Raw genomic sequence first — 23,378 nt, 5'->3', positions numbered from 1 at the left:
GCAGGCTGCCCTCGGGGCGGGGGCCGGCGCCGAGATAGCCGCGAGGGGAAGAGGGGCGGGGGGCGCGCGCGCGCGTGAGCGCGCTCCCGAGCCAGGTGCGGGGTGACCCTCCGCGCGTTCCGTAGGTGACGCCAGGCGGGCGAGCCCGGGCAGCGGCGCGGGATGGAGGCGCCGCCAGGTGAGGCCGGGCCGGGACCGCTGCTGCGCGCCGGGGCCGCGGGGCGGGAGCGCGCACGCGAGGCCGCGGCTCTCGAGCGTCCGTTATGCGCCCGCGGATCCGTGCGCGGGGCGGCAGGTGCGGGACTCGGGGCGGGTCTCACCCGCGGGGCCGCCGCACCGCCGGCTCCGAAACCTGCGTCCGGGGCTGAGCGCGACCCCGTGTCCCCGGGAGCGGCTGGGGACCGGCCCGCGGCCTCCGCCGGTTTGCGGGCACACGCGCGGCTCGGGGGTCCTGCCCGGGGAAGGTGCGGGGGCGGCGGCGGCTGCCCGGGGGGCTGCGGGTCCTGCTGGCGCTCCGGTGCTCGCAGCCGCCCTGTCCCGGCGGTTGTCCCGCCCGGACGCGGGGCCGGGGCCGGTGCCCGCCGGGGCTGCCCCATCCGCGGGAGCTACTGCTCCTCGCCGGCCGCCTCGGTAGCGTTCCGGTAACATGTCCCGGGGGACCTGACTGACCTGTTGTATTGATTATGTCCGTTTGCTTTTCCTCCACACCATTTCCTGCTCTGTTTTTTTCATTTCCGTCGCTTCTCCTGGATACTCCAGCAATTTCGGTTGAATGCAGGACTGTTCATTCCCGTTCGGGAGCCCATCAGCCTTGCTGTGCCCTTACACAGATGTGACACGGCAGCTCGCAGCGAGGTGACTGCTGCCCGGGGTTCAGAAGCTAGCGGGCAAATCTACGTGATCGTTCTGGAGGAATAGCTGTTACTTTTAGTCAGCTGTGGTGTCGTCCTTCATCTTTAAATTCCTTTAAATAGGGTCGGCTGTCTGTATTCACGTTTGCAGGCTGTGCCGTGGCGCTGAGCAGTAGCGGAGGGGACTGCAGGGGGTCTGGGCTGTAGAGCGGCAGCGACTCCCGAAGTTCCACCGACTGCTGCGGCTTGTGCTGCTTGGCCAGGAGAGTGTCAGCTGCCTGCCTGCAGTGGCTCGGGCACACAAGGCTTTGCCTTTTATTTCCAAGCCTGGTTGGTGAGCTGGAAAGCAATTTGCTGTATGGAACAACATGAGCAGTGCGAGCTTTTTTTCCAAGTTTCTCCTAATGCTGTGTTGTGCGGATCTGAGATCAGGTGCAGATTTCGGTGCTCTGGGCAGCAGGAGGGCGCAGACGCACTCCCGGGTGCGGAGCTGATGCTTTGTCAGGAACTGAAGTAGGAACTCTTGCCAAATGTCACATTTGAATGAACGCTCTCTAGCAGTGTGTCTGTGTGGAGCCCCTTACGGGTGCTGCCGATCTACTGCTCAGGATGGTGCCTTCTTGCGGTCGAGCAACAAGTGTTTTCTCCGAAATAGCTGTTTGTGTAAAATGTACAAGGAGATCTTCACCTTGGTTATTTTCAAACATTGTCATTGACCTACACAGTGGGGTAAAAGTGCATAGAAGGCTGATGGCTTCTGTTCTGTGTACCTTCAAGGAACGTGACCTGGGTATCAACTTGCCCAAGCAACTAAGGAGTTTTAATGTTCTTTGGAAAACTGAAGCCCGTGGTTAGTGGTTTTCCTTCTCTAAACACACTTCTTTCCTTATGCAGCTTTACTGCAAGTAGGCTTTTGTTAACAGGAAGGAAAAGGTTTGAGATCTGCCCAGCTAAGTGACATGTTCCTTGTGCCATCCTGTGCCCATCCAGACCCTTGCCTCTTGCTTTAATATGCCTGCACAGCTTTCTGGATTTTGGAGAGCATTTATCTGTGTGCCAGCAGCTCTTTGTGCACAAGTTTTCATGCTGGTTTTCTTGGCTTGGATGCACCTAAATAAGCAGCTCTCTCTGGGGCTTTATGGCAGTTCTAGCAGAAGCTATTTTAACTGTTTTATAGCTATTATAAGTATTTTCTGAAAGGGCAATAGGCCAGTAGCATCAACCCCTCTTCCCGAGTGTGATGGCAGTCTGGTCTTGGCTGTACTGTCTCTACTGGAATGTTCATTCGAGTGTGTAATTCCTTCCTGGTAGTCAAGTCATTCTCTACTGAATAAAGTTCGCCTTTCTTTTCTTTCATTTCTGGGAAATCCAGTTAATTACACAAATGAGTGCAAACGTTACGTGCTGAGTCAGGAGGAAGCAGTAGCGTGGCTTCCTGGCCTAGCACGGCTCCGTGTGGAAATTGTTACACCGGACCGGTCTGCTGCCTGGAATCTCCGCTCTGGAGAGCGATGTCGCTGTAACGGAGCTGCTTTCCGTTAAAAGTCACATTGCTTTCTTCTGCAGAATGCGAAGCAGCGGATGGAGATGTTATGTCTGGAGGAAAAAAAAATGACTATGTGAGGTGTCAGAGTTCATCTTGTTGCCTTAACTGTCTCTGTGTGAAGGCTTTCCTGTTCGTTACGTGATTGAAGGTTGTTCTCTATCGGGGTGCAGCAATCCCTGTTCCCTCTGATGGAAAACAGTTGCTACATGTCACCTTGTTCCTGCACGCAGGTGAAGAAGTCTGGAGGTGTCTGGGATGCGGGGACAGCATTGCTGCTGGTCAGCGCCTCTACAAGACCGTAAATGAAGCTTGGCACATCTCCTGTTTCCGGTAGGTAAAACTTTAGCCCGTTAAACTCTCCCTGTGTTGTTCAGCTGACTTGGAACCTGGTGGATAATACCAATATTAACAGGGAGCTCTTGCTGCCATCTCTGTGCCTGAGCTGTTCCGAGCCTCTTGCAGAACAATTGCGTCCTCTCGGTTGCCGCTGCATGTCAGTGGTTCCAGTAGCACTTTGGAACTGGTTTTCAGTCCCAATAGCGTCTGACGCTGCCTGGCAAAGTGTTGCCGTGCTGACGCAAATGCATACGGGAACGCAGATAAAGGACAAACGAAAGCTCTGATTTACTGGTGGCAGCAGAAGCCATGGGTTGGATATTTGTCTTCAGCTGCATTCCCAAGCAGTGCCCAGGCAATTTGGATTGCCTGTGGCTTTTTCCATATGTGGTAGTACAAGGGAGGTATTGGGGTGTTGGGGAAAACTGCTGATATGGGGAGAGAGGTCTTGCCTTTTACTTCCTTGCCTTTTCAGACTATTAAGACGTACAAACTGATGAAATTTCTTGGATAATGTAGCTATTGACAAGCACGAAAAGGGATCTCTGTCGTGCTTTTCTTCGTGGCAGTGGGAGTAATGCCTCTCGTTGGTGTTTCATGAATATGTAGTTCCGATTTCATGCTCCAGAATCACATTTCATGCTACTGAAGCAATGTTAGCTCTGTTGACTTGGAAAATCTGTAAGTTAGAATGACTTGTTGCTAATCACAATTCTAGATTTATATCACTGCAAATCCCAGTCTTTTGGGTTTTCTGTTGATTTGTGTATTCATGTTTAGCTATTTTGAGTTAGTTTCTCTTAACGCTCCTCTTCTAGTGTCCTGTTCTTGAGCTTCCTTAGATTGTGCCCATAGCCAAACCCCAAGCTGTATGTGTTCATAAGTCTTTCTTTCCTGCCTTTGAATATATTTCTGTGAGTCTTGGTTTGCAAACATCTGGTACTTCTTGCTGTTGGGGCTGTGAGGTGGATAATAGCAGGAGGCAAATCCCGCCCTTACCACACTTCACAGATAATTTGGTATCATAGTTTATGTTGTAAAATGGAATTTGGGTAGATTGGGTGTGGGTTATTTTGTTTGTTTTATACAAGTGAAGACAGCAACTTTTCTCCCGAGATGCGTAGCAACTTTCTGCATTTGAGACGCGCTCCTCTTGCGCTCCGTGCTTCCAGCCAGCTCCAGCACCCAGCGAACAACTGGAAGCTGCCATTCCCCTTTTCCTAGTTCCAGGGTAGGGCTGCACATGCAAACAAATTCCCAGTTTGCACCCTGTTCCTCCTTCTCTTCTGTTCTCCCTAAACTGTGCTGAGCGCTGGTCTTGTGCTTCATGTCCCAAAGCCAAACTTTAAAAGCCTCCAAGGGCAGGAGCCTTTGGCAGCTGGGAGCTGTGAGTTCCGGCAGCTCTTGTGTTTTCTCCAGTCTTGCTGTGGATTAGCTGACTCCCCTGGCACCGAATTTCTCTAATGCTGCTTGGCGCCGCTCCAGGCTCGTTAGCTCTGTTTATTCTTGGTCAGGCCGGGCTGCTGATCATGCCTGGTGCTGGCAGGAGCTGACGTACATGCGTGTCTCTCAGGATTTAAGTTTTTTGTCACTTCCCTCCTTCCTCAAACTGCGCGTACAGGAGCTTTGTCTCTGAAAGCTCTGTTTTCTCTGGTGTGGCTGGAGGGACATGCAAATCCCTTTGTGGATCTTGGATATTTTAAACTGTTCTTTGGCCGGCTGGTCCTTAGGCTTGAATCCCACGGGTTGGACCTGGATGAGGAGGTTTCTTAGATGTTTCTGTCACAGCGTCTGTTGTGAATTAACTCCGATGTATTTTTGTGCCTCTGAATTCTGCTGAGGTAGCGGACGCTTCCAAAGGTCGTTGCTTTTCGCTGATACACAGTTCCACTGCATTTGGAACTTGTATTGCACAGAACTTCAAACGCTCCACCAAGAAAGGGAAGGAGAAGTAGCAAGGTGTCTTTTTCCTAGGTCTGGATCACTTTTACCCAAGGGGATTATTGGAAGAGCTTTTTTTGACCCAGAACATGCTGTTCTTATTGCTTTCAGTCCAAATTTTTTCCATGCTACAAAATAGAAGATTCTGCCTTGAATTCTACTTTTGAATAAAGTATTGATACTTACTATTTTGATGTCCTTTTTTGGTCATTTTGTGTTTGTTTTGGGGTTTTTTAACCACAGATAAAGACACATGAAATTAAAGACAATTCTCTCTTTCCATAAAGATATTGCCTATTTGGAGTAGGATGGAGCGAGGAGACCCAGCAGCATGGTTTAACCTTAAGGACACAGTATTTATTAAAAACCCAGTTTTGATTATTTGAAAACCATCAATTCAGATCAAGCCTGTTGAATACATCCAGGTGGAAAATGCTTTTAGATCGAAACGGAGAAAAATTATTGGAAATGGTGGTAGGAATTCCTACTGTAGCGGGGTGCCTAAGCTGTGCTTAGGAAGGAAGACAGCTGAGGTTCGGTTCCTTCCTAACCGTGAAATAACAGAGGATGTATATTGCTACGGTCTATAAAATACATCTCATGTAAGTAGCCAAGCAACACAGGCCAAACCCTCCACATCAGAGAAAAGCTGCTCACAGTATTCAACAAAAGGTATTGGAGGTGATGGATTACTGAGGATTTTACAGTTTCCATTTAAAAATATACTGCTTAGTTTATACCCAATCCAGTTAATGAAAAGCTGAAAAATCGACAGAGGTTTCAAGAGCGGAAAAGCTCGTCTTCCTTTTTCTGGAAAAGGAGAGGAAAGCAAGGAAATTCTGTATGAATCTAGAAGTTTTCATTAGTAGGTCTAAGGCACTGAAGATGATGGTGACCAGAACATATTAATTCAATTTGGACAAATATTTCCTTTTTGCTTAAAACATCAGATTTTTATGCATACGCAATGCAGCTTGATCCCTGGAAAAATTCTTATGGCTGTCTGTGTATTTTTTTTTAATTATATTATGAAATAGTTTGATGCTAAGTTAATAATATAAACAACTGTGTGAGTAAAAAGTGCAAGCTTTTGACATCGGGCTAAATAGGTGTGAAATAATTTTATACTGAATAGGGATTACATTATTATATTTAAGTAAATGTAAGCAGTAAGTTGACTTTCCAGTAAAAGATATTGGCTAAAGTAAAATACAGTAAAAAAACCTAAAGTAATAACACAAAATGTATTTGTTTAAATCGCAATAAAAATTGCCTAGTAATTAGAGTGAAATCAGTTCACCTGACAGATTGTTTAGGGTTCATGTGTTACTGCATTCCAGTTTCTGTTAACATGCACTGGAGGTAGAAACTGAAACACAAGGAGTGCTGTAACCACCACAGGGCTGTTTTCTCTAGATGAATACCTAGAAAAAACAGAACGTTTTTGGCAGAGTGCAGCAGAACTCCTGGCTCTGTCTCCTCCTGCTGTTCTGAAGTGAATTTGAAACAAATTCTTCTGTTTCTCAGTAGCGGAACAAGGTTAAAAGCAGATTCTTCCCGGAATCGCCTTGTGGCCCCTCTGCAGCGCGACCATTGTCCGTGGGCAGAGAACAGAGCCGGATTAGCTGTGGGTGCATTCGGGGGGTGCCCTGAGCTCCCGGCTGCGGAGCGGGAAGAGAACCACTCTTAATTTGCCAACTCTAGTGACTGCATTTTCTTACAAAGATGTGATTTCTTTTTTTTCCTACACTGAATGCCATCTTTTGTGTGCTGCAGAAAGATTTTTTTGCTCTGCAAAACTTAGTGAATCACCTCGACTCTTTTTAGATTTGGGGGCAGAGGAAGGCAAGCCAGGCAAACTTGTATTAAGAATGTGTAATGTAAATTAAACCTGTTTTGGGAGTTGCAGAATAAACTAAATGACTTCTGAAGGTGTTTTCCAAGTCTGTTTTCTGTGGTTCTTAGGATATCTCCTAAACTTCAACTCATGTTTGAAAGCAAGTAATTTTGATGGCTTTGGAAGGATCAAGACATTGGTCACCGAACGCTCTCCCGTCGCTGCAGGTTTTTGATCTCCCAGGCTATGTCTACTAGCACATGATTATCCTTAGAAGTTTCTGTCACTATCTTCAGAAATGCCCCTTGTTGCAATTTAAATCCATTTCTTCTAGTCGTGTTTGTGGTGGTCAAGCTGAAAACAAGCTTTCTCCCCCTTCTGTTATTCATGGAACCTTTTCCTCTTCGAAAGCAGCAATCGTGTCCCGCATCAGTCCGTCCCAGACTGAAGAAATTCAGGATCTAGCTTCTTCTCACAGACGGTATTTTCTGCACTTTGGATCAGTTCTGTTGGTTCAGATTGCTTGGCACAGGACAGAGAGATCTAGAGTGACAGGATACGAAGCTCAAATGTACAAATGCTGACAAATAAAGATGTGAGCAAAGGCGCTTATTAAGATGAATTTGCAATGTGGGGATGTTTGATGCTTTGAATCTTCCTTTAGCTTTCCAGCTGTGAACACAGCCAGGTTTGTACACCCAGCAGCTGAACTCAAGAGCAGGGGCAAGATCAGCAGCAAAAGGCAGCTGAATTATGGTAGAAGCTGGAAGACAAGAATCTCCGCATCTTCCTGGTCTTCTCCAGTTCCTGGCAGTCACAGAGAGCCGGTGACAGGGCCTCAGAGGTGAGAGCTCTTCTCCACTCACCCTGCAGACTCTGGGAATGTGTCTCTGTCAGCTTTCAGCTCACTAGCAGATTTAGGGAGGAATAGCTGCTAAGTGCCTGCTTGTACATGGATCACTGTTCAGGAGTTTAAAAATCCAGAGGAACAATGAAGCGCTTTGCAGGTGGCAGCGGCCGCATTCTGTGGAGGAATCTATCAGCTACAGGACACTGTGACCCTTTCTGTTTAAGGAGGAGCTGGGCATTCCAGTCCGAACTGTTGACTTGCACGGCTTGTCCTTTAGGGCATTGTTATATGAAGGTAATTAGAATTACTCACGCAGTGCAGAATGTATGAGAGTGTCCACGTGAGTGAGACAGGATCCTTCCTGGAGTTCAGCTGTCTGCAGAGACAGAAGCAGCAAGGTAGGAGGTGAGTGAAGGTGCGGTGGTGTAAGCGCTGGTCTTACTGCAGTCTGTGCTGGATTTACAGATCAGCAGTCACTGCTTCTGAAACCAGGTACAATCTATGAAGTTTCAATAGGTTTATTTTCTTTGGTTTGCTTCTCAGCCTACACGTATTCATGACATCTGTGCCCATTAGGCAAGTATGGTGGAGACAGAATTTTTATCTCCACCCTAATGTTGTGCTTGGTGATGTTTGGTACCACAAAGACATGGCTCTGTCAGTGTGCAATTCTGCTGCTGCTTAGAAGTGAGATTCAGTAATGGAAACGAGCTTCACTTCGCTGTTTGTTTTAGTTTAGTGAAGAGCTGTGTGAGAGCTTTCACTCGCAGGTACGTGCGTATCGGAACGGTATCAGTTTCAGGAACTGACTGTGTCTTTCAACAGCAGCAAATCACGTGTTATGTGTAAGTGCCTTGGAAATACAATGAGGTGTTGGGACTGTACTGAAGTATTTGGAATGCCTCCAAACTGCGCCCATGCCGAAACAAGGACTCGCTGCAGACTCTTCAGGCATCAGGCAGATGCCTTTTCCCCGGCTTATTCCAGTCCCACACATACCCAGGTGCCTGTCTGTGCCAGGATACATGTATCTTAGGGCTGGTGGATACGCTGAGCAATGCATCTGTCTGTGGACATGCTATTGCACGGCACGGAGTGTGTGGTAACAAGGGTGTCTGGATGTGCAGCCCAACCCCGGCTGCTTTAAGATATTAATCACTTGAATATCACAATAGCTATGTGATGCATTTCTGTGGGGACAAAGCTGTAACAGCTGTGACTCGGTTTGCTATAAATTTCATGTTAAGTCATTGTCGAAGTTTTTCATTTGTGCCTTTTTATTTGCTGGTTATATTTTTCAGGTTTCTTTCTGGCAAAAATTACTGTACAATTATAAACCATAGTAAGGAAGGCAATTCCTTGTGATGGCAACATGTTTGTAGTGGAAATGCTGTCAGCATTTGCGAGAGAGAAGATGCTGATACCTGACTTCAGCTGGTGAAGAAGAAATTTGCTTTGGTGCATTTTGGCCCTCAAAGATGGTATCAGTAAAATTGCATAGAAAAGGGTCCCCCCCCACACAGCTGCTTATCAGCATTTTTGAAGTACAGTCATTCTGGCAGGAATTCAGGTGTAGAATGTATGAACGCATTAACACCTTTTCCAGAGCCCTTTTATCAGAGCAATTGTGTTCTCAAATAGGTCATGGAGACAATAAAAAAGGCAAGAAGTAACAAGAGAATTCTGTGTAGGAATAAGTAACTTACTGGCTGCTGCTGGGTCTTGCTGCAGAAGTAAAATCATTTTGATAAGATGTTTCCTGTTTAAATAGACATTTGACTATGTGTCCTTTGGCTTTAAGGAAGTCTCAAACAAAATCCCTTCCTCGTTGCTTAGCTGTCTGGGTGGTTTTTATTACTTTGAAGTTGGGCTTTATCTGCTGGCTTCATTCACAGACTAGCTGGCTGCTTATCACATCTGTGGATCAAACCTTCAAAGGTTTTGTCTGAAGAGCTGGGATTTATGAGGTCACGTGGAATCCCCCTTGGAGGGAGTTCAGCCCATGGCAGCAGAATTGTGGGGAAAAGCTTTTGTGTGTAGGTGATGCCGGGCAGGGCAGGGGCTCTGCGATGCACCGAGGTGTGCGTGTGTCGTGGGAAGGGTTGCATTGCGAGCGCTGGCCCGTTTTCAGCACGCAACATATAGAGAATGTGGGAGACCGGAGTGCATTCCTAGACACAGACTCACCGTGTTGCTGCTTCCAGTAGAGCTGTGTGAAATGTCAGAAGGAATTAGACCCGTGCTGGAGTTGACAACCCCATCGGGCTCCGCTGCACTTTTACAGCCGGGCTTAGGAACGGCACTGCACGGGTGAAAATGATGATTTCTTTTTGTCAGAAAGGTGGCTTCTTATTAAAAGTTGAAAAAAAAAGAAAGAAAAAATAGAGAAAAAAACAACCCAAAAGGCTTCCTGGCTTTCTGCTTACTTCAACAGCCAGCAGCAGCTGTCAAATCTGCAGCCAAAACTGCCTCGTCCCAGCCCCGAGCATCCCTTGAACAACGTGCCAGCTGAGACGAGCATCTCCAGTCAAAGCACATTTGAGCTCTCTTGCCTCTGGAACATGCAGCATGATTTTCAGGCTGTGTTCAGGCTTGCCAGGCTTTGCTGACTGTACAGAAATGGGAGGGCTTGAGGCAGCAGCGTGTTTATTGCATTTCTGAGTGCCTTGCAAACAGCTTTAGCTGATTAGGCCACTAGAGATCACACTTGGCTTCAGAGCAAGCAAAATGATATAACTACAAGTGCTGCATGCAGGAGAGAGTACTCTGGTGACTTATACCTCAGCTTCCATTCAGGAGATGAAGATTAGGTTAAATGATTGCAATGATCCCTGTTAAAACAGTCTTGGAAAGAAAGTTATTTTTCCTTGGGTGAAGCACACTGAGTTACCCCTTGCAAGAGGACGAGCAGACTGCAGGTGCTGTGGAGCTGGGGTGACCCCGCTCGCTGAGGGCTGTAGGATGGGATCTGGTACCCGTTAATTTGATGTGTTTGGAGACGCGACCGCCTGTCTTTGTCACTCTGCCTTCCTTGACTTCTCCACCAGAACGTGCCGCTGCAGAGGGGGGTCTCGCGTTCGTGCGCTTGGCTCTTTCTTTGGCACAAGTTGCTATCTTTCAGCACTTATTAACGCAGCCCCGCTTTGGCCCAAAGCTCCACCTCTCCAAAGAAGTGGAGCTTATTCAGGCTCCGCAGCCACACGCTGTCCTCTGCAACGGCTCCTCCTCCCCTCCCACCCTTGGGTGGAACCAGAGAAGGGAAAACTTGACAATAGTTAGCAAGCAGCAGAGCCCGCAAGAACTGCTGCAGAAGCATGTCCAGCTAGCCTGGGTAGCAGTTGTTCTGTCCTTCCCGAGGGAGCTGCTGCTGCCGAGAGCAGGAGGAGGTTGTTACAGCCATGGGAGCCGGGAAACATCTGGAAAGGAATGAGCAGCTGAGAGACCTGGCATTCCTTGGGCAGCTTCAAAGAGAGGTGAAATATCTGAATCAGCGCAAGATTAAATGAGCTCTGGCTGCTGCCATGTTGGCAGAACAGACCTGTTCAGAGGCAGTTGGACAAGTTTGTGGCTGAGCCGGTTTATCCAGCGTAGAAGATGGGAAGTTACTTGTCTGCCCCAGCTTACTTCGCTCCCAAGGATCCCTTTCGGTAAGTCTTGCACAGGATCAGCAGTGGATCTTCAAAGAGTCGTTTCCCCCAGTAACACTATCCCAAGCAGTTACTGTGCAAGGTGTGAAGAGTGAGGTCCAGTGCTTGTGTGCAGGGAACAGCCGGCCTCACTGGGACCTGTCTTGCTCTCAGGAGCAGACAGGGAAGATTCCAATTAGCAGCCTCTTGGCGGATGTGTGGAAGGAGGGAATAGCACCTGTGCTGTGGGCAGTGTCTCCATAGCCCAGGTGAGCAGGCTGTGAGCAGTGTCTGCGTAGCCCAGGTGAGCAGGCTGTGTGCTGTGGGCAGTGTCTGTGTAGCCCAGGCGAGCAGGCTGTGTGCTGTGGGCAGTGTCTGTGTAGCCCAGGCGAGCAGGCTGTGTGCTGTGGGCAGTGTCTGTGTAGCCCAGGCGAGCAGGCTGTGTGCTGTGGGCAGTGTCTGTGTAGCCCAGGCGAGCAGGCTGTGTGCTGTGGGCAGTGTCTGTGTAGCGCAGGTGAGCAGGCTGCCTTTTGGAGCAACACCACATACGCTGCTTTACCCGGTGCCCCTGTGCTCTGCTCCACTGCCGGAGGAATGAGATTAACGGTGGCTGCTGCTGTCTCTTCCAAAGCTGCTTGTGCTTGGGCAGGGTGAGGTGAGGTGCTGCTGTGGGGAGTTCAGGAAGGTGATGTAATCTGCAGTGAGGCAGTGCCTAATCTTGTTTGAGAAAAGAAATCAGGTACCTTGCAGGTAACTAGAGACAAGCAGCACACTTCCCTTACATGGACAGGATTCTTCCCTGTGATATTTTTGTTAATATAACAAACATTCTTGGTCCAGTTGAACAAATGAGGCTTGAGAAGAGCCATAGCTACAGAATAAGGCTTTGATTGCATTACATCTCCATAGTGAAAACTCTGAGTGGGGCCGAACGCAGCCAGGGTGGTGACGGACTGATGTGCTGATACGGTGCTTGGACAGGGAAAGGCAGAGCTTGCAGTTTCATTGTCTCCCTCCTGTTCCCCTCCGCTGGGATTTGCTCATTATTGATCCTGCTCCTGCAAACACAGTTTGTTGTACTGATTTGGGAGTAAGGAGCCTTTTGTTAAAACAATCTAGCATAGGAGTAAATACTGCTGTGCAATTGCTAAGCTGCTTTAGGCGACTTTCTGAATCAGCATCCACTTTCAGAAGAAGGAAAGTGAACAGGCATTTATTGTTTTTAATATGTGTATGGCATTGTGCTGAGCCACAGATACACCTTCTCCTAAGTGTGTGGCAATGGTTTTGCATAGTCAGAGCTTAAACATTCTGTCTTCTAGTACTTAGGCAGTTTTCTAGCATCTGTTCTTCCTGGTCTAGCGTCTCTTACATCACCAGTGCACACAGTCCTGCCAGGGCCGGGTGAGGAGCCTGTGGGGTAGCTGCAGGCTGGGGTGATGGTTTATTCCGCAGGTTTCTGTTTGCGTGACTGTCCTCTCCCCCGCTCTGCCTGCAGAATTGGAACCACAGCTCTTTCAAGCCTGTCTAGCGTTAACTGATCTAGCCTGACAGTGTATGTGGGGGGTGGATTTTATTAATGAGCCCTTCTCAAAGGGATCTGTCTCTTCAGCGCCAGGGTAGTTTTTGCTTCCATGAGGGTATTGGCTTTCATTTAGATGTAAAAGAGATGCTACTCAATTGAATCTCCATCTCGCTGAAAACCAGGCTGGTTACCTGTTGTGACCTGATCCTCCTGCCACCCCTCACAAAGACAAGTAGCCATCAGGCAGCGATTTATGGACTCTTTCTGCACCTGCTGTGCTACAGAGCATCAGGGCTGCACCCAGACGCTGCGCAGGGTTCCTGGAGGATGGCTGTGGGAGGCAGATTAGTGTATTTTTTTATTACCAAGGCTGGGAAGTGAAGAATTATAATGTGTGGGACTGCAGCTCTGAAAATGGTGGCTGGGCAGCAGGAGGAAACGTGTCCATTATGGCTCTTACCAGCCCTCCAAGAGCCTTGACCACCACGCTTTGTTCCTCTGTAATAAGAAGAGCAAATAATCTAGGCGAAGATTAGCGGTTTCTAATCTATAAAAGACAGAGGAGTAAGAAATCTTCCTGTCCTTTGGTTGTGGTGACTGGCAAAGATTAGCTTGCTTAATACCTGCAGAAGTAATTGTGTTCCTGCTCAGCTGATGTGAGCCCTGGCAATGGCAGTGCTGCAAAGCCACACAGCTCACGAGGAGGGAGAGGAAGGAGAGGTAACGCTTGTATCTTCCAAGATAAAATTCCAACATATCTCTTCAATGACAGTCACACAGAACAATTGTGTCGTTCCTTTATCATTTGGCACTGAAACAGTTGAAACAATCTTAAAACGATACCTGTGTGCTGTCAGTCCTCCACACCTGACAAAACCAAAGCCCTTTCTACGTTACAGAGCACATGGTGAATACAGAAGGTGCTGCTTGGCCAGTTAGACCCATTGCCAGCATCCAGCCTCTCTGGGCCTGGTCGCTTTGTTTCTGTTGTCTCACTGCCCTGGGTGGGGTTCTGAGCCCTAAGCTGCAAACTCGTCCTGCCCAGATTTGTTTAATTGCATAGCAAAGAACTGACTGGTTACTGGCTCCACCCCCCTCACCTTCATTTTGCTATGGGTGTGTTGCAAATTAGATACCAGTGCTTATTTCCGGATGGAAGCAAACTAATCACAGAGCTCTAAGGTTGGAATAACACCATGAAAGATAAAGGGAAGACAAGTATACATGATCCTCTGGAGTCTGTCTAAACAGAATTGCAGTTTTGTTGCTTTTGCAGAAGTTTTATATTTTCTTGGGGGGGGAAAGGAGTGGTTGAAGGTGAATATGAAGAAAGGTGGGGAAGGGATGGTGGTGTGATTAAAACCAAACAAATAACCCTCCTGCTGGGAGTGAACTTACACAGACAGCCAGGTCCTGAAGCCCTGGTGGAGCAGTCTCCAGCTTTGCCGTGTGCATCCCAAGCGCAGGTCTGGTCACAGCTCCCCGTTTGAAGATGTAATCGCTCCCGCAGCACACACTGGTACAGGCATGCACACAGAAGTCGGATAAGTCTGAGGGATCCCATTTGCCTGTGTTGAGCCAGATGTTCCTGCCACAAGGTGATAGAAATCTTCGCTGTTAGTCTCCACTTGCTCTTTTCTCCCTCCCACTCACCCACTTGATCATTCAGCATGGGGTATTTACTGCACACGGAAGCCAAAGGCTGGTGGTTGAAGGCAGAGCGCGTTGCGATGCCCTCTAGGTCTCTTGCATACCATGAGCAGGGTGTAACCATGACAGTGCCCCCAGGCTGAGACGGTAATAACGCAGGTACCATGTACCGCAGTGGTGAGTTACTGCTGCCCCTGCCTCAGACACAACTGGCGGGGCCTGCTGCACGTGCGGGAGTTCTCTCCCATCACTGAGGAGGGGGGGGTGGGCAGGGTTTGGAGCTCCTCAGCTGGGAGAACAAACACTGTAAATGCCAAATACATTAAAAGGAGCAACTTTCCTGAGGGTAGAGTACGGCACTAAATACCTCATGAGGTGTGTTTTCCCCTAAAACCATGGGCTGCTTACAAGCCGCCTCACCTTGTTGCTTTGCAGTCTCTTGAGACGGAGCAAATAACTCCATGTTGGAGCACAACCAGCTTCGCATATCGTCACACTGGTTACGAGCTGGTGGAGTTTACGAGGAGTGTCTTTGGCACAAATAAGCTTTCGGGAAGCTTGTGAGAGGTGAAGTCAACAGTAGCTCCCCTCTTAGACCTGGGAGCACGTAAAAAGTGCAACGGGTGCTGTGGAGAGAGCTGAACCCCCCGGACCCTCACCCTGGTGTAATGGGTTCCCTCCAGTGCAGTAACTGGGACAGTTGTTGGGGTAAGGGGCAGAAGAAACTGTTCCTTCCATCTTTGGGAAAGCATCGTACTGATGACGACATTGATCCTTGAGGTGTTTCTTTGAACTGGTGATTGGTGAGTAACCTGCCCTGGATTCTGCACTCAGAAACAACCAATACCAGACTAATTTTCCTTTTAAAGTCTGAGAACGTGCTCCCCAGGGCTAATGGAATAATCTTTAGTGATGCAACTGCTGTCTGTGCCTTATCTCTCCATTAAATCACAGCTCAGTGCTGCAGAAGTTAAACTCCCTTGCCCAGTGCATCCTGCTCAGGCAGGATTATTTTGTGTTCAAGAAGCCTGAAGATCTGAGTTCTGCTGCTGTTTTGCTAAAATACTATCTGCAGTAGAATTGCTGCCTCTTTTTCCTTTTTGTGGGGCCAGGGGCCGGGGAGGAGTTTGTTTCTGGAGGTGGGTGTAGGGAGAGGATTAATGGTTGCTTGTTGAAATGGAAGCTGACACTGATATGTGTGGTGTTTTGAGACTCCATGAAATAAGAGAAATAGTTTTGTTTGGGTTTTTCTTGGTTGGTTGTGTTGGGGTTTCTTGTTGTGATTTTTTTTCTCATGTGCTGCCATCAGCAGAAGGAAAGGGAGAGCAGTTGGTAGGGAGAGCTGGAGGAGGACTTTCAGCACAGATAATTGGTACATGCAGCAAATGTGGAGCTCAAAGGACTAATTGCTTTGAAAACTCTCCCTCAAATGAGTAGTGCTGCAGCTGACCTTTTGGGAGAGGTCTCCTTACAAAGAACAGAAAGGCTTTCCACAGAGGTTGGTGCAAACCTGGCTTTGCGTTGTGCGAGGAGGTCGATCCTGCCTCTGTCCCCCTTCCTGGTCGGGCCGAGGAGACGGGTGCTCTGACACATGGTGCTGTGGGGCCGTAGAAACACCGAGTAGCACCGGAGCAGAGCTGTCTGTGTCCCGGGCAGCCCCACAGCTGGAACCTGCACCCGGGAGGAAGCAGAGGAGCACAGTTTATAAGGCAGAATTTATAAACCTACTGACGTGTTTTAATAAATGGATGGGATTTACTTTAAACTTTGGAAGCTTGTCTTTTCCTTTGTATTGGTTGATACCATATACCTTGACAAACCTTGGGTTTGATGCTAATTTTTGGTAGGAAAAGCACTGGATATGGGGGGATTTAGTATATCTGTAGCTAGAACAGCTGGTGATGAGCTGCTGCGGAATGGCTGTTTTGTCCATGCAGGAGAGGACCTTTGTTGTTGATCTGTGACTTGTTCCCAACTGGAACTTTGTTCCTTTGTTTCCTTCAAGGTGCTCCGAGTGTCAGGATCCCCTCACTAACTGGTACTACGAGAAGGACGGGAAGCTGTACTGTCACAAGGACTACTGGGGCAAGTTTGGGGAGTCTTGCCATGGCTGCTCTCTGCTGATGACCGGACCTGTGATGGTAAGGACTCTGGAGGACTCCGGCCTCCAAGCACTTGTACTCGGCTGGGAGTTGCCTTAGCTACTCAGATAACCAAATAAACTGAAGGTAATAGTCTCCTCGCTGCTTTAATCTCTAATCAGAGATTAGAAATGAGGTTTGTATGTGCATCTTCTGGATAAAGATTAATTTTGAACAGGTGTAGCCCTTAAAAGAGGGAGTTAGGAGGATCTGAAGCATATGGAAAAATAAAATAAGGTGCTGAAATGCACAGGCATGAGAAGTAGAGAGGTGTTTAAGGGGATGTCTGCTCGGTTTCTGTAGCCCAGTGCCCCCTGACTCCGTGGGGTGATTTTCCACTGCTCTGCGAGTCAAAGCTCACAGCAGGTTGTGGCTCTGGGGACGTTGCCATCCAAGTCCCACCTGGATTGTGGCCAGAGTGGTTTTGTGGCCGATGGAGTCCTGACGTAGCGTGAGCCCCAATGGTGCTGGGGCCTTGAACTCTGCCCGCACAATACAGGCTCGCCTAAGTGTTCCCCTCCGTGCCGCAACCTTGCAAATGTTTCACCTTTAAAACTGTCAAGATTTAAAAATAACCATTCTTTTTCTAGGGAGGGCTTAAATAAAAACAGCATGACTCTGAGTAATATGATTGCTACCTCAAAGGGAAGTACTGAGAAAAGCGCAGACAATTTCTCATTGCCTGCAAAATACTGCCAATAAGGGAAGTTCTCATAAGGAAAATAGAAAAACAGATCAATGAATAAAGATATTCTTTAAAGGTATTTTGTTGTCTCAGTCACCTCACTTTTTTTTTTCTGTCAGCTGGCTGGTAAAGTGTCTGAATTTGTGCATTGCCTGTCTGCCAAAATAAAAAGCCCTTTCAGCTTTATTAATTCAGGCGTAACATTAGTTATCTTGCCAAGAGCAACTGAACAGGAAGGTTTAATATCTTGTTTACTAGTGTGCAGCAGACTATTGACTATTTTTAATAGTTGAGCAGCTGCCAAATATAGCAGAGGTTCCTGGGGCACAAACTTTGCTTTGCATGTTGATGTGTTTGTTTCAGAGAAGTTTTGCAAACCAGGTGCCCAGGATGGGGTTCAGGAAAGGCAGAATGGGTTAATGCAACTCTTCAGTAAAAACATGCTGCTTAACTCTGAGATCTGAATGAACATGGGAATCAGAGAACAAAGCAGGAGCTGCATCTGCTGATGGATTTCGGCTCCACTAAGCTACTCCCTTTTCTGTCTGTAGGTGGCTGGCGAATACAAGTATCACCCCGAGTGCTTTGCTTGTATGAGCTGCAAAGTGATCATTGAAGACGGGGATGCTTACGCACTGGTGCAACATTCCACTCTCTACTGGTAAGATGGAGCTGCTTTGCCACCGCGTTGCTCCCTGCTGTACCCACACGCGGCATTTAGCTGGCTCGGTGTGGTTCAGCCACACGTGGCACTGAGGAATGCCAGGAACCTGCTTTTTGAGGGAGGGAAGGATGGTGTGAGCACTAAAAACTATAGCTTATGGTCAATGGGAGAGCTTGGAGTGTGAGTTGGCAGGGAGGAATAATATGGCCATAATTACTTTCTTCACTTCTTTTAGTGGAAAATGTCATAACCAGATTGTGCTGACACCGATGATAGAAAAACACTCCACCGAGTCTCTGCGTGAGCAGCTGCCTTACACGCTGACCCTCATCTCCATGCCGGCAGCTACTGATGGCAAGAGGGGCTTCTCCGTGTCTGTTGAAGGTGGCTGCTCCAGCTACGCCACCGGTGTCCAGGTGAAAGAGTGAGTATGACCAGGCTGTGTGCAACGTTGGTGTCTGCGCGGAGGGAGCCGCTAAAAATCCTGCGGCACTGCCATCCTGCCAGCTGCTTTAACTGCTGAGGGGATCCATCTCGGCACGACAGGGATGTATGTTGGCCAACGGTCATTTGTGTTTGGTCTCCATTTTGTTCTTGTGACAACGTCAACTGATAACTTTATTTCTCAGTGCTGTCTCCTTTACTGAGCACAAAACATGTGGAGAATTGTAATGGACTAGCAATTTCTGCCGTTGGGCAATGAAGAGCTCTCCCCAAACCAGCTCAAACCAAAGCGCTTGGTCTAATGGTAGCTCCCTGTGTTGGTAGATTAGCATTGTTTTATTTCAAAATGCCAATATGAAGGGAAGCATCAGAGATCAAATATTTTTGATAATTTTGGCTGAACTGACTTCACACACACAATAATTCCCATGTTTAGAGTTAACAGGATGCACATCAGCCCAGATGTCCGAAACGCCATCCACCCTGCAGATCGTATCCTGGAGATTAATGGAGCTCCTATTCGTACGTTACAGGTGGAGGAGGTGGGTAGAGTTCTGTTCTGAACCCCCCTTCTCATCTGCCTTCCTACAGCTTTTCTGTTTCTCAGCACTGTTCTCCCACCCTACATACGGTGTGTGCACACCCGTAGTACTCGTGCTGACAGTAGGAATAAACACAGAAACAAGCTTTGCCACCCCTTCCAGCTGAAGAGGAAAATCTAACAGGTGGAAAGGCAATTGGGATGCAGTTCTGATTTTGTGTCATTCAGACATGGAGGAAGGTAATAAGAAAAGCGTAGGGCTGTGACATCTCAGAGGACAGAGAGGCTGTGAAAACTATTCATGTATTGTTAGTGAAATCCACTGTTCTGATCCTTTTAGAGGCAACTGCTTACAGACAAAAGCTCAGCGGATCCTAGGGATGAGCTTCCTATTGCAAAAAAAAAGTATTTGATGTCTCTATTTACAAGCAAATGCTTTATACAAATCTTAGGTGATGCTGCACGAGTGCAGTGAGACCACCAGTACCTTCAAGGAAAGGACCGTCGGGCAGTGGTGGAGTCACCATCCCTGGAGGGTTGAACAGACACGTAGATGAGGTTCTTAGGGAAGTGGGTTAGAGATGGACTTGACAGGGCTGGGCTAATGGTTGGACTTAATAGTCTTAAAAGTCTTTTCCAACCAAAACGATTCTATGAATCTATGATTCACTACACAGGGATTTTATTTAGCGTTGGTGCTGAAGAGAACATTAGGAGCACAACAGCTTTTGCGAAGCTGTTTTTTGCAGCACTGTTCAGGATGGAAGCCTGTGTAGTTTTTGAACACTTCTCAGGATTTAAAAAAAAAAGGTGTTTGGTCACTTGTAGCTGACAGAACAGAACAGAAGAGGATTTGGATAGCATAAGGAACTTCTGTGTTGCTAGTTTGATTTGTCCGGTAGACATCTGCGGTGCACACAACTAAACCACAACTATGGAGTGATCTCACTGAACTCTCTACTCTGATTCCTGTGGGTCGTTCTGCTGTGTCTCCTCTGTCTGCTGTCATCTGTGTTCCTCTGGTTTGCTGCCATCCTCTCCTTTGGTTTGGTTTCAGGTGGAGGACTTGATTCGCAAGACAAGCCAGACACTTCAGCTGCTGATAGAGCACGACCCCGTCTCGCAGCGCTTAGACAGACTGCGTTTGGACTCCCGTCTGCCCACCCACATGAAGCCGCCCATTTCCCCACGCTCCCTCTCGCCACTGGACATGAAGGAGAATCTGGAAGGAACGCTGCGGCGGCGCTCCCTGAGGTAAAGGCTCGGAAGTGCTGCCTCGGACCTGCCTTGTCTGTGCCCTGCTCTGCCTGGCTGGGCCCTGCGCTGGCAAATGACTGCAGAGACAAGGCTTATCTCTGATACCAGCCTTGGTATAAACCACTGGGGAAGCAGTGGAGAGCTTCAGATCCTGCTATTGCCACGTGTTCTCTCCATTCCCTTTCAGGACAGCAGGGTTTCCTTAATAAAAATAAGGAGGTCTACTTTTAACATAGAAAAGCTACTATGTTTTACAGTTAGAAAATGGAAAGGTCAGATTTTTACCAGTCTTAAATGTCTGGGAAGTAACAGAATATAGCTGAGACCTAGGATTTGGGAAAAAACATGTCGTCCTAGGCCGGGTCACTCATTTGCTCGTGTAGTCATTTGCCAGTATTTTAATCTTTGTTTAGAGACAGCAAGAGCTGTGTCTTTGCAGCTTCCTCCTCCTGTTCCCAGAGTTCCACCTCTGACGGACAGTGCAGGAGATGTGGTGGTGTTGGCCAGCTCTGACTTGGAAGCTGCTCTGGGTTTGTGAAGAGCTTCCATGGTGCTGGGAGAGCATCTGGCTTTTGAGATACAAAGAGCACTGAAGCACATCTAGAAACTTGTGCCTTAGGAGCTAGTGGTGGGATATGTTGGGCCAAAAGTTTCCTCGCAGCTTCCCTGATCTTCCTGTGTCTGCTTTGCTTTCTAGGCGAAGTAACAGCATTTCTAAGTCTCCTGGCCCCAGTTCTCCAAAGGAACCGCTCCTCCTGAGCCGTGACATCAGTCGCTCTGAATCCCTGCGTTCCTCTTCCAGCTGCTCCCAGCAAATCTTCCGGCCCTGTGACCTGATTCACGGCGAAGTTCTAGGAAAAGGATTTTTTGGACAAGCTATCAAGGTTAGGGAGGTCCCCAAACATTCATCCTTTACTTTGGTTACAGAAATGTCTGCCTGTTTCGGGATCCTTCACGACTGTCTCGGTGGCCTTTGCCCTGCTGATAGTGATCACTCTTGGAACTCACCTGGTTTGCTCAGTGAGATCCATTTCTCTAGTTCATTCCCTGACTGTGAGTGTCTCTGGCTGCATGTGGTTTTGACTTTGTCCCCTTTGAATGTCAATCTCGGCCATGCACACTCATCTCAGAGAGGTTTAGAGCTCCAGCGTGCCTGTGTCACAGCAACCACCTGGGCAAGGTGGGGAGAATGGGGAACGAGCTCCACTGTCTCTTACAGGCATCTTTCTTATGAAGAGGTGCATTCAGCTCCCCAGTCCAGCATTTCTGACCACCCGTAGAGTGGCATGCTTGGGATTTGCCAGGCTCAGGTAGCGACCACCTCTGAACCCCAAGCGGAGCCTAAATGGCTTGTCAGTGTGGACGCAGTGGTCAGGTCTTGCATGACTCTCACAATTAAAATCTCCATTAATAGCAGTTCTGCTCTGTTGTATTTAAGCTCTCCAGTCTTGACTGGGTGTGCTCTTACCGTGGCATCCCTGGCAGCATCAGGGGGCAGCTGTCTCTGCCTTACCATGGTGCTCTGAGCTCCTCAGTACTCAGATTGCTGTTCACTACATTATGGGACTTCTCTCCTTCCACCTGTATAAACTTCAGCTGCCCAGCCACCATATTAATCTCATGCTTCCATGGGAGGTGGTGAGCCAGTACTACAAACCCAATGCTTTTGATCTATACTAATGAGCATATTTCTCTTCTCCTCTGCTCATAGAGAAATAACAGGTCCAGGTAAGCGGAACCTTTCCTCTATCGCATGCTTTTGTCATCTGCGTCCCCACAGTTAATGGCACAAAGGCATTTCTTCTCTGCTCAAACTACCTGATAGCCATCCCATTCTGGTGCATGCTCTGGGAGTTAAAATGGCCCCCTTGGAGTTTCATGATGACACTTGTTTCAGTTTTGCTGGTATGTCAGCTTAAGAATTCCACTTAGCCTTGTCTTGTCTTTGTCTCTTCACTTCCCTTTATCTTTGGGTATTAGATGTCCCTGGCTTTCATATCCCTGGCTGAAATGTGTAGTGTTCCCTGGCTCGCTATTTATATATGGATGCTTGATTTCAGACAGGAGCAGAAGAATATTTTACTCTTGCTTCTGTTGTGTTATTCCATGCATTCGTATTCCTCCTATATCAGCCTTGCTATGTCCCATGGTTCCAAACAGAACTACTGTGCCTCACTGCTCACCAGAGCTCATAAGCTTCCTAAATACTATACGTGGGTCTTGTGTTCTGGGTTGCAGTTCTGGACGTTTTCTGAAAGGCTTTTGATTTTAAAGGGTATGAGGCAAAAAAGTAGCAACTTCCTTGAGCTTCAGATGGAATGTTTTTGATGCAACAGTACTCCATCTAGTCAGAATAGCTCCCTTCTGTTCCTACAGAGAAGGTGGTTGTTTAGTTACCTGGAGATCGCAGGGAGACTGGGCTGTTCAAGTTAAGCAACAGAAGGGGAGAAGATTTCTGGGAAAACCTGCTCATCAGAATTTGGCCCCTTTTTACTCATTCACAAACCCCATGCAAGCAAGGCAGAGCTGGTGTAAAGGAACCTCTAGAACACAGCAAAATGCCAGGAACTAGTTGGATGCAGGCAAACAGCTCTTGAGGAACTGGAAATGCTTTCCATGCCAAGAGCCAGGAAATTTATTACCTGTTTATAGTGGATTTCTGCATGTTTGCTGCCATTCTGGAACATTCCTTGCAGGTAGCGTGGTAAAACAACTGCTTCCTGCTTTATCTGAACAGTCTGTACATCCCAGTTCTGCTTGCACATGAGTAAGTTTGATAAGCTCATCAGAAAGCAGCAGGCTTCTGAGTCCCCATAACATGTGGTAACGCAGATTTGGGTTGTTTGGTTTGATTTCTGACGCATATGAGCACTGATCCTTTGCTGATACAGGCTGTAGTTGTTAGGCTCTGTGTACAAAACGCGAGCATCATGCTGGGCAAGTGCTTTCTATAAGGGAACTTGAGGCGTTGATGCCTCCAGAGGCTTTGACAGCCAGTATGCACACTCAGCCCTGCGCTGCGTAAATGGAGACTTCAGCTGTGGCTCTTGGGATGCTGTTGATCTCTTGGTATGTTCCTCTGTCAGCTTTAGGTAGCTTCTGTTTCATGCACAGATTCTTGGCTGAGTTCTGAAAGGAGAAATTTTATGCAGTTTCCTGCACATCCCTGGGCTCTGAATTTTCTCCCATCTATATTCCCCTCTGGATGGAGGGCAATGTTACCCTCTCTTTCAGAAGAGTTGCGAGAGCGTTGGAGCTGTGTATTCTTGAACCTTGCCTGTAGTTGTGGTGTCTGTTTCCACCAGGTGACTCACAAAGCAACAGGAAAGGTGATGGTGATGAAGGAGCTGATTCGCTGTGATGAGGAGACACAGAAGACTTTCTTGACAGAGGTAGGAGCAAGATTTCAAAAAGCTTCTGAGCCAGTAGTGTGGTGGAATTCTCTTCCATCTTCTCCAGAGAGTGATCGTGCCAGCAGCCTGGC

General features: G+C 48.0%; 1 protein-coding gene across 2 annotated transcripts in view; it reads left to right on the top strand.

The window, feature by feature from the left end:
* The first annotated feature begins 35 nt into the window (after nt 1-35).
* Nucleotides 36-23,378, top strand: part of LIMK2 (LIM domain kinase 2) — a 31,574-nt gene continuing 8,231 nt past the window's right edge. Inside the window, exons 1-9 of one of the 2 annotated variants that reach the window (XM_065851674.2) lie at nt 36-178; nt 2,628-2,727; nt 16,168-16,303; nt 17,540-17,649; nt 17,888-18,076; nt 18,533-18,638; nt 19,695-19,891; nt 20,592-20,778; nt 23,200-23,286. In XM_065851674.2, coding sequence (XP_065707746.1) covers nt 163-178; nt 2,628-2,727; nt 16,168-16,303; nt 17,540-17,649; nt 17,888-18,076; nt 18,533-18,638; nt 19,695-19,891; nt 20,592-20,778; nt 23,200-23,286 — 1,128 coding nt within the window. In that variant the 5' untranslated portion in view covers nt 36-162. Of the gene's footprint in view, nt 179-2,627; nt 2,728-10,629; nt 11,009-16,167; nt 16,304-17,539; nt 17,650-17,887; nt 18,077-18,532; nt 18,639-19,694; nt 19,892-20,591; nt 20,779-23,199; nt 23,287-23,378 lie in introns of those variants that run through there. The other variant, XM_065851675.2, reaches the window with a different exon arrangement.

Source organism: Patagioenas fasciata, chromosome 17 (assembly GCF_037038585.1).
Source record: "Patagioenas fasciata isolate bPatFas1 chromosome 17, bPatFas1.hap1, whole genome shotgun sequence".
Classification (NCBI taxonomy): domain Eukaryota; kingdom Metazoa; phylum Chordata; class Aves; order Columbiformes; family Columbidae; genus Patagioenas; species Patagioenas fasciata.
This window is presented reverse-complemented; position numbering and strand designations above follow the sequence as displayed.